At 33.4% G+C, this 10,879-nt stretch overlaps 2 protein-coding genes across 2 annotated transcripts; one reads left to right on the forward strand and one right to left on the reverse strand.

The window, feature by feature from the left end:
- Positions 1 to 383: 383 nt before the first annotated feature.
- On the reverse strand, positions 384 to 1,605 carry LOC133185937 (kappa-type opioid receptor-like). The gene has a single exon (XM_061321225.1). The coding sequence runs from the start codon at positions 1,568 to 1,570 to the stop codon at positions 488 to 490; it is 1,083 nt and encodes a 360-aa protein (XP_061177209.1). The 5' UTR covers positions 1,571 to 1,605; the 3' UTR covers positions 384 to 487.
- Positions 1,606 to 6,545: 4,940 nt separating this feature from the next.
- LOC133185938 (uncharacterized) lies at positions 6,546 to 8,827 on the forward strand. The gene has a single exon (XM_061321226.1). The coding sequence runs from the start codon at positions 6,549 to 6,551 to the stop codon at positions 8,613 to 8,615; it is 2,067 nt and encodes a 688-aa protein (XP_061177210.1). The 5' UTR covers positions 6,546 to 6,548; the 3' UTR covers positions 8,616 to 8,827.
- Positions 8,828 to 10,879: the final 2,052 nt, after the last annotated feature.

The raw sequence follows: 10,879 nt of genomic DNA on the forward strand, positions 1-10,879 counted from the left end.
TTTCTGATATAAAACAGATATGAGACAATCTTATAGGAAATATCAGCATTAAAAAGTACGAGAAATTCAGTTCCCATGACATCAGAAACACGAGCTGATGTGATAATTTCGCCTAAACCCGGGCATTCTATTACATAGATCAAAATAATAGTCAGATCTATATCAGAATTATGTAATATGACCGATATCGTGGGAAATCAGTTTGGTGTGTTCTTTATTCAGGAATCAACACCTACTGCTTCATTTGGTGTATAACAGATCATCAATTTAATTGGCTTAAAAGAAGATTTCTGTGTAACATTATTTATTTCTCAATTCACACTTTATCTTGTGATTTTTGACAAAAAACATGTGCAATTCAATGAAATTTTTAAAATGCTGCATAAGATAAAAATATAATAATAGTATAATAATAAAATGCACAAGATAGACACGATGTATGCAGGAACAGTTTGTTGGTTTCTATTCCCTTGTCCTAATCATGTTACTATATTTCTATTTTGTTTGAAGAATTTCCATCGCTTGATTCGGACAAGTTGAACTGTTGTCTTCTAAAGAGCAACAATATTCTTCTCTTGAACTGTTTGTCAGTGAACCCATAAATAACACAATTTAAAACATTATTCAGTAAAAAGAAATGGATAGCAAAATTGTAGGCCACACCTTCTTCAAAAGACAACCGACAGAAGAAGTTCTGTACAGAATAATCAATTAGAGAAAGCACGGTATGTGGGAATATTGTTATAACAAATATAATCGTGACAGCTAGTAATGTTACCGTGGTCCTAACCAGCTTCCGGTTTATTTTCTCCTCGGAAGTACTTCCTTTCTGAGTCAATTTATCATTTCTGCGAATATTTGGAGATATTTCTTTATTTTGACGGAATTGGTATCTTATTCTTCTGATGACTTGAACATACAGTATCGTTATAATGAGGGTAACTGTGGCTCCCAGCACGTTTATCACTGCATAGTACAAAAGATGTGCTGGGGTACCCTTGTACTTGTCCATAGTGAAGCAGCGCGTGGCCTTCAACCCGGGAATTCCGATGTCGAGGCTACTGTTTCCGTAAAGAATCGGTGCAGGAACTGAAATTATCACGGAAAGAGTTAACATTCCTAAACAATATCTTGATGTTTGTGACTGAAGAATTTGTAGGGAGTGTGGTCTACAAATTTTTCGGTACCTGTCCAATGCTATTATAACCAGAATAAAATATGACGTCATCATTATGGCGTACGACAGAAATTTTCCAACTTTACAGATAATTTCGTTGTCCATAGTTACCGGTGTTATTATATTAACCATGAGATATGGCATAACAATAATACAACCAGCTAGATCCAGAACTGCGAGCCAGAGGACAAATGTTCTGTATGCCGATTTTTTAAAATCCCTATAAAAAATGGCCACCACTAAAGAATTTCCCAGGATTCCCGGCAGAATGAGGACACCGATAAGAACAAGAGCAGCCATGTTCCAATCCCGGAATACCTTGTTCAATTCTGCCATAGAAGAGTTGGCATTAAGACCGTACTTTGTTTCAATCCATAGAAAACAATTCTCCATTTTTTAATTTTTTTTTTCACTCGCTCGTACACTTGTAAAGTCTCTGCAGTGTGCAGCAAACATTATCTAATACCTAATATTTAGTATCTTATAATGTAGAGTACGCTATGTGTGTCACCGGATCTATTCAATGGATAACACTTATACAGGAAAACAGAGAACCCGCCATAGAGAGGACCGGAAACTCCTGTTTAACTCTTCTTATTTTTAGGAAATTTTAGAATTACTTTCGACTTCGGGTATAATTTTGATATACATATGTAGGCATAGCATTATAAATTGTTTGATAGGAATAACTGTCTTTTAGTATAAATCTGAAATAATTTGAAAATGATTAAATGACATTCATTTTCATGTAATCAATTTCAACTTTACATTGAAAGTATTTAAAAAACGGCTTCAATATTTGAATGTGTGGTTTGTTCTAGATAATGATAGGGATGAAATTTACCTGGATATTAGCCCACTGGACCATTTATATTACGATATGCACAAACCTGCTGAATCCCATGACACAGTAAACCATACTTTATTGTATAGATTGTATTAGTGTTGCGTTTCGACGTTTTCATTAAAATACAAGTTTAAGGACAGTCAACTCAGTTCATTATAAATATAATTCACCAGGCCTGGTTACTTAATTTGGAATCTACGTTAAGGTCAAACGACACATTCCTCAATAACATTGAATTTTTCTGAAGAATTTGTAACTGAACTTTTGCTGTTTTAATATGTCTCGAAAAAAATTGAGGTGCCTTACCAGGCATTTGTACAATATACCAGAGGGGTGTTGAAATTACTTGATTCATGACCAATGTCACAATTTTTCTTTCATTTTATTATCTAAGACATTTTGAAAACAGTTTAGAAATGACAAGATAATGTTAATTATGAATATTTTTTATGCATTACGAAGAGAGAAAAAAGAGATGTATTTGAGGAACGTGTCATCAGACCTTAAAGGAAATATCGGTGTTATTTAATTTTTGCCCTTATCAAAGGAATACGCTCAAGTATTCATCAATTGTACAAGTTTCCATTTAAGTCGTATACAGCCATAGCAAAATAATGGCCAAAAACGACTTAAAAAGAAAACTTTTGCTATTTATTTACGTGTTTACTTCTTTTGCAAAAATAATGACGTGTTACATCTAAGTCAAAGAGAGATAACTCTAATTGATATTGTAGAACGCACTGTCATTGCACAATCATTGGACATAAACTTTCAGTTTGTTGAGAAATCACAATCAGTGATTATAAAAGCAAAAGAAAAGCCTTATTTTGGTAAAGGTATTGTGACCGTAAAAATATACACAAGTATACATGTAAACTTGTGAAGAAAATCTCAGAAAAAATGGAAAATAGGCCGCCCCCGAGTGAACTTCCTATCAACACGTCTGTGCGCTTATGCAAAGAAACCACCGATATTGATGTCATAATAGAACTAACGAAACACGAAAATGCCCGTGTTAGAAGGACAGCCCTTGTAGAAATGTGTCCTTGTAGGGTCAAAAAGGACTTGAGTGATTTTTGGGCCCGGGTCCTTGAGATGGTAGATGATGTGGATCCCCTGGTGAGGAGGCAGGTTCTTCACACACTATGTGACGGCTCTCCGGCACACCTGGAAACCCAGGTAGCAGAGTCACTGGAACTGTTCAATAGAGACAGCGACGCTCAAATCCGCCGGACAGCTCATAAAGTACTGGGACACTACTGGAAGTCTGGCAAGTGGAATATACTGTGAGAACAAGAGACGGACACGTCAGAATTCTAATGTATAGCTGATTTACATCAAGCGAGATTAACTATAACAAGAAAAGGTGATTATGTAGTGGGAAATTCAATGTGAAACATCTACTTTCAAGATACAGGTGTAAAAGGTGTATAAGAACTTACCTGTAATGTTGAACGTTTGCTATTTCAGTTTGAACCTTATGTGGTCAGGAAAGTACAGGTCTACTTTGTATTATTGTTTTATGTATGTTATTTTGTTACATATTTTTATAAATTGTTATAATAAAAGATCATTTCTATCTTATTCTCAATTTTGTACTTCAAAAAATATCAAATTAATTGATGTACTTTCATGTAAATTGAATTTGATTCGTCGAGAACCATTTGTTTTAATGCAACCATGTCCTCTGGCGTGATAGAACTTGGCAACAATCAACATTGCTTGACGACGGGCGATTCTTCTTTTTTTTCCGGAGAGCTATACAGTTTTACAGTTAGATGCATATCAGAATTCGGTTTAGTAAGATTTGCTGTTTATAGAATATTACGATTAAAATATACATTAAATGTTCGGCTAAAATGATACACAAAATAATGAGAACTTCTTTATAAATACAAGTTTCACATAGTTATGTGAAATTTGAAGCTACTGAAACTATACTATATTTTTTTAAACAGTCTTTTTGTTGGGGGGGGGGGTTAAAATTTCCTCAATATTTGCAATTTTTATTTATTATTCATTATTTATTTATTTATTTATTTATTTATTTATTTATTTATTTATTTATTTATTTATTTATTATTATTATTATTATTCATTACAAACGCAAGAAGATAGATAAAGAGTTCAGAAATTCTGCACGATGAAATTGGGATGGGGGCTCAGTTTTGCTCATTTCCAGGACAGACATGTAGATATGCTCAAATTACAGCTCGTTTAGAGCAAATAAGCTTAAAAATCAAAGAGAAAAATCTGATGATGAAAATTTCTGAAAAGTTCGCCCCGGATCCCCACAAGGACTTCGCCCTTCACCAAGTTTCGGTCTAGAGGCGGCCCTCTGACCCCTTGCCTCTCAAAAATATTTTGCATCCTTCTAACGACAGTCCCTGGATCCGCCCTTGGTAGGTACATGTTCATTATACATTTGTGTGTGTGTGCGTGCATCATCTTCGCTAGCCAAGGGTTTCTGATACGCTACTCTCCTCATAAACCCTTGGCATACGGTGCTGACAAAAGACGGGATTGTTTTGTCACGTGATCATGGTGCACAGGGTGTGTTCCCCGAACGGCTACTCGCCAAAAACAAGAAGTAATTATCACACTCAGTTTCATAATTCTACTATATAAAAGAAAAAAAAAATAGATAAAATTAAGATAAATCAGATAAATTCATTCAATTTCATTTTAATTTAGAGATTTTTTTTTATTTTCAGAACTCTAATGTGTAAAAGAAAAAAAATAAATACATAAAATTAAGATCCTTTGTATTATTGTACTTAAAATAAAAAAATTTATTGTACCTTTAATATTATTTTTTCCAAATTATTAAATAGTATTGATGGAAAATTTACATATAATTATTAATAATTATTTTTAAAAAAAATCATAAATTATTTGTTCATAAAATTAACACACACATACACAAATTATCTATAAATTTCTGACTTATCTAACTCATTTATTTATCATTTTGAATGAAACCTTTTTTAAAAACTCATCATAAAATACAGAAGTTTATGCAACACTTTTTAATAATCAATAGATTTGATGTGATAAAAACAGAATCACTTTGATTTTTAATGAAGACCCAAGTTAATAAGCTAATTGATGAAGCAATGATAATTGAGATCAGTTCACTTTGAAATTTTAAATAAGAAAAACTATAATCCTTAGTGTTAAAGAAAATGATGTGCTGAACTTGCCCAATGATGCAGTCCAAGCTGTAACTACAACAACACACGCTTCAAAACAGTATATATATGACTCTGCATCTGAACTACACCTAGGATAGTGATCCCTTAGTTGTGACTAAATAAATTGTAAATATTGTAAATATGTGTGGTGTGAAAGAGTGCTTTTTTATTTATAATGAAATATGAAATGTGTTAAACAGTGCTGTTAAACAATAAAACTTCAAGACAATTTAAAGAAAAAAATCTGTTTAATTCTTAATTTTACTATGTTTTGTGCTTGTAAAATTATTTATTTAAAAAATATGTACACAATATATATATATATTTAAACTTCTGCTAAAATTAAAAAAAAAACTTAATTACAAATCCATTTTATTTTATTTTATTTTATTTAAAGTAACTAAAATTCTGGCAGATTATTCATACAGGTAAGTCTACCTGTACCCCTTAGAGGGCCCCTTAATTGAGTGTGATAATTACTTGTTGTTTATGGCGAGTAGCCGTTCGGGGAATAAGCCGTGCACAGATTGCGTCATCGACAGAAATAAAAAGCGTATTTAAAAAAAATTGTTTTTAAAGAATAATTAACAAGAAGGTATTGAGTTATGTTATTTTGTTATTTAAACATGTAAAAATGCAAATCTACATCTTCAGTATAGATTCTTAATCACATATTTTGCACGTTGCTTTAGAAATTGGATGACACCATATGCTATTCATAGAATGGCATGTTATCTTACGGATCATTGTTTACTTGCGTTTTACATTACCGATATTAAAGAGTCAAGATATATCCCGAACGCAAATATCGTCATTTACAAAAAAATCCTAACTTTTTTAACACCGTATGCCAAGGGTTTATGAGGAGAGTAGCGTATCAGAAGCCCTTGGCTAGTGAAGATGTGCGTGCATGTGTGTGAAAGATTAAGACTTGCAAATGTAAGAAGTCCACCATCCACATTTCCTTGACCCAGATTTTTTAACTTTTTGTTATTATTTTTTTAATTTTTAAATCTGCTCAGTTAAACAAAGATGAAGTATTGAAAAGAGGAATAACTCTGATTTTTGCAAGCTCGCACTGGTCTAATATTTTAAAGTATATGATTTCCGGATTACGCTATTTAAAGAAGGTAATTATGTTAATATTAATGTCCCCAAATCTCCTGAATAGATATATAGAACAGAATTTACATTTGTAAACTGAAAGAGATAGCAAAAAATTCCTTTATTACTCGTTTTAAATACATGTATAGTATTATGAAATTTTCATTATGTAAAAGTGAAAGTAGATAAAATCATAACTTTTGAATAATTAATACACAGGTTAGAAATGGATATCAGATACTGTAGTGCAACGACAACCAGGTACTTTCAGAAAGCAAATGATTCAAGAATAAATGATGAACTTTTAGGAAAATTAAGGGAACTCTCAGTCCCACCCGCAAAGTTTAAGTATCTAAAAGAACAATTAAGAAAAATGGTGACGACTCCGGAGGGATGGATGTTTCACGACCTTCCATTTAAAGTGCAAGTTCATCCTTGTTTTTCTAAATTAGACTTGGAATTCATAGGAAGCACAAGCGAAGGACTCTCTATAAGTGAAGTTTCCGAGGGTAATCATAATGAAGAGTTGGATCTAACCGCCATTTTGAGGACTATTACTGCGACAGAATCAAAGCTAGCAACCACTGACAGGACGTGGTTAGAGGTAGAATTCTGCAAAGAGAATCCAGGGTTCGTTCAATTGAAAGTTCACATGAGAGATGAAAGCGACAACTGGTGTGGACTTTGTAACATTGTATCCAGTCAAGACGGGTCCATTAACGAGTTTTATCTTTCACCAGAGGCCTTTACAGACGAGTTCTTTATGATGCTTTGTCTAAGATGTAGTATAGAAAACTTTCACTATTCAGGCTACTGCAAGCACTCTGACAAAGTCTTGGGTGCTGAAATGGAAACTGATGAAGAGGAGAAAATCGAAAAGAGTTCGGATCACTTTACATTTTTTATCGTGAATCAGGAGGGACCAGCAGTTAAAACAACTTTATTGTTTACTGAGAGTGATATTTCATTGCAGTATGATTGTTCACCAGTTATAATTTGTTCAGAATGGCCTTCTGTAGCAAACGAATTCAAAAACAGGAAAAGAATTTCCGGTTTTCCTTCGTCAGATTTTGTTGAACGTCTTACTTCCATGGGTTGCCTCATCGTACCAAAATACCCAAAAGATTCCAAAATTTTCCTTGAATGGAGACTTTCTTTCTGTTTGATTGAACGAGAGCTAATGCTTAGTCTCACAGAAACTCAGAGGATGTGTTACTTGTTATTTAAGGCAATCTGGAGACAGTTTCTTTGCCCACCTATCGGAAAGGCACTGCAATCATACCATCTGAAAAATGTATTTCTGTGGGAATGCGAACAGGTGCCCTTGAGGGATTGGACAGAAACATTAATGATAGCTAGAGTAAGAGGACTTCTTCAGAGGTTACAGTATAATCTTTTCACACAAAACTGTCCTCATTATATTCTTCCAAACAATAATTTGTTTAAAGATATTGATCAATCTTTGCTTTTCTTTGCTGGAATGAGAGTTCAAACTGCCATATTTCAATCAAGAGTGGTATGGATAGAGAACGATTCATTACTTTACCTACCACCGCACAAATGCAGGACTTCTTTAGGAAAAAGACTTCGTAATACATGCATCTCAACATTGAAATATGCTATCGAAGCAATGGTTAAAAGTGCAGTTTATGGATTGAAAAAAGACACAGATAGCTTTAAACATTGCTTGGACAGTGAAACAATTGCTACCTTAGAATCAGAACTCAGACAATCTTTCAAATCAGAATTGACGAAATTGATATCCAGCTACATCCAATCCTCGCTGGTTTTTCATCCGTATAATATCACCCGGACCTACATATGCAGTAGAGCGGACCCTAAACAACTTCTTATTGCATCAAAATCTGGTCTTCTGGATGGCATTGCTAACTTAGCAAACACTGGTATGAATTGGGGAAATATGGTAGAAGTGATAACGAGTTTGGAAATTCTGGAAACAGAAAACCTTAAAGAGTATGGATACTCTGAAGATTATAAGGACATGGAAGAACTCAAACTTTTGCTGAGAATGGGTATGGACGATTTTGGGAGATTTAACCAGTCTTCATCTGATGATGATGATGATGATGATTTCTATGATGAATTTGAAGACGACTTTGTTTGTGATGAATGTGATGAATTAATAACCGATCTAAGGTATCACTGTAATATGTGCCCCGATTTCGATATTTGTAGAAAGTGCTACACAAATATGATACATCCGCATAAATTGGATTTAGTCGAAATGGAAGCTGAAGAAAATGACGCATCTAATATGGATGAACGTACTTAAAATAAAATTTAAATCTTAGTTTTGTATGACTGATATATATATCTCTGTCCATAAAAAGGATAAAGAGACTCACACAATGATATAAAGACAGATATCAAATCGACACGATGAAAAACTTCTTGTATGTGGGATATCAGCCTAGCCTATTGTTGTTGAATAATAATGAATGTATGTAATTGTTTGGTAATAGAAAAAGAATTGATTGAAAATTATATTACGGAATTCTGAATAATTTAAAAGGAGTCTACAAGTATCGACTCAATCTTTGCAGCCTTTATGAAAAATAGATGAAAAGCCAGTAACATCAACTTATTTGTCAGTAGCCTGCCCCGGTTAAACAAAGAACATACTCTTGCATACAAATTTAGTTGGGAAACATAAACACCATACATAGGTTATATTTGAATAATACTACATATGTGTAAGATGCTGACGATGGAAAAATTAAAGTCCTCGCCTTTGTCATGTAGTTTAGTTTTTAATTGGCCATTAACGTCTATTATAGGTAAAAAATCAAAGTTTGAATCAGCTGTGACAGTCTCTGTGGACGTCTTTTACTTCAAAATTACTGGGATATTACGAATCGACATATGAATGGAAATAACTTATTATTTAGTTAAAAAGCTTTCATATATCGAAATGAAATTAAAAACCAAAGCAAGAGTTTTTAGCTTACCTGAGCTGTACGTTCAAGTGCTTTATAGCGTCACAATAAAAGTATTAAATGACGAACGTAAGGATGGACGCATAAATGTCTTATTCTTTTGGTCGACTCTTTCTGTATTAAGTTTGAAGTAGTTATGGTGAAAACTGTTGGAATTTGTGTGTCCAGATTGATTTACAGACAAAGTAGTATGATCCTGCTGAAACTGAGTTATCTCGTCACAACAAAAAGTTGTCATTGACATGCATTAAGATACATACACACAGACAGGCAAAATGATATGACCGAAAAGGTATAGATGTCTTGTTCTTGCAGTAATGATCTCTGTAAAGAATTTGAAAGTTATACGTTGAAAAACGAGTCATGGCTTAACAACTAGAGTTCATAGACAAACATTCAGACAGACAGACAACTTGATATGACCCAAAATATGTGGTTTTTCATACAAAAGTACTTTTATGTAATATTTAAAATAATGAATTTAAAAATATTTGAGTAATCGCCGCACAACAAAAGTGTTGACGCAAAGACAAACAATGTGATTACTAAATGGCTCCACATTTAATGCAGGACCCTAAAAATCTCCCTCTGAAGAATAGAAGAGACGGTCAACAAAATGATTTTGTTGATGGCCAATCACAAGTTATGACTATTTCTGAGTACCTTTTTTTGTAGAAAAGCACTTGTTTATGCGATTTCAAAAATAGTTGTATTAAGCAAAAGATCCTTTTAGTTTTTGAGGATCCACACATTTGCATTGTTTCTACCACTTCTTGAATACTAGTACCGGAGTACGTTGTAGTTTAAACTAATAACAATATACAAGACAACAAGATTTAACAGGGGTTGAAATTTTCCTGAAAAACCCACTAGCCCAGGGGCTACTGATCAGTAAAAAATTACTAGCCCAAACCTCAAACTAACTAGCCCGACAATTTTTGAAGCATAAATTAAAGTTTCAAACGCTATGGCGACAGAAACAAATTAAACTAGTTCTCAATCAAAAGCAGTCTTTACCAAAACATTTTGCGTCACGGGTCCGTTGGACTGTCAGTCAATGAATTGAGTCTGAAGTGGATTGACACGTCCACTTTATCAGTTTTTTTTTAATTTTTCCTTTTGTATTAAATATTTTAAATGCAAGTGTAAATATATTTTTGTATCTAAAATAACTAATATAACACTTACACTTAAGTTGATTGAGTAAATGAAAATAATGTAATGGCATATCTTCATTTCGTATGAACAGAGGTATGGAGGAAATTCGGATTAAGAAAAAAGACGATCATTTTTAGGAATAAACATAGACTATGGAATAAATAAGTCATGTAGCACTCCTAATTAAAAAAAATCCTGCAGAACTGAGTTGATTTTCAACTTTACTGGCCTTAAACCTGTGGGTTTTGGTAATGACTGCAAAAGAAACCAGTCTACGTAGAAAAGCGAAAGTAATATTATATAGCAATATTTTTTTTTCCATTCTGCTAGTCCGACGAACTATCGTTACATTTAAGTTAGCTAGCCCGAGCCTTAAAACGACTAGCCCCGGGCGTCGGGCTACCGTATATTTCAACCCCTGTTTAAGCCTTGTCGGCAAACA

This window comes from Saccostrea echinata, unplaced genomic scaffold (assembly GCF_033153115.1).
Source record: "Saccostrea echinata isolate AGI-Se365-2 ecotype Australia unplaced genomic scaffold, CSIRO_AGI_Sech_v1 ptg000012l, whole genome shotgun sequence".
Classification (NCBI taxonomy): Eukaryota; Metazoa; Mollusca; class Bivalvia; order Ostreida; family Ostreidae; genus Saccostrea; species Saccostrea echinata.

Excerpts from the sequence above, each read along its gene's own strand:
- LOC133185937 (XM_061321225.1), bottom strand. The coding sequence starts at position 1,570 with ATGGAGAATTGTTTTCTATGGATTGAAACAAAGTACGGTCTTAATGCC.
- LOC133185938 (XM_061321226.1), top strand. The coding sequence starts at position 6,549 with ATGGATATCAGATACTGTAGTGCAACGACAACCAGGTACTTTCAGAAA.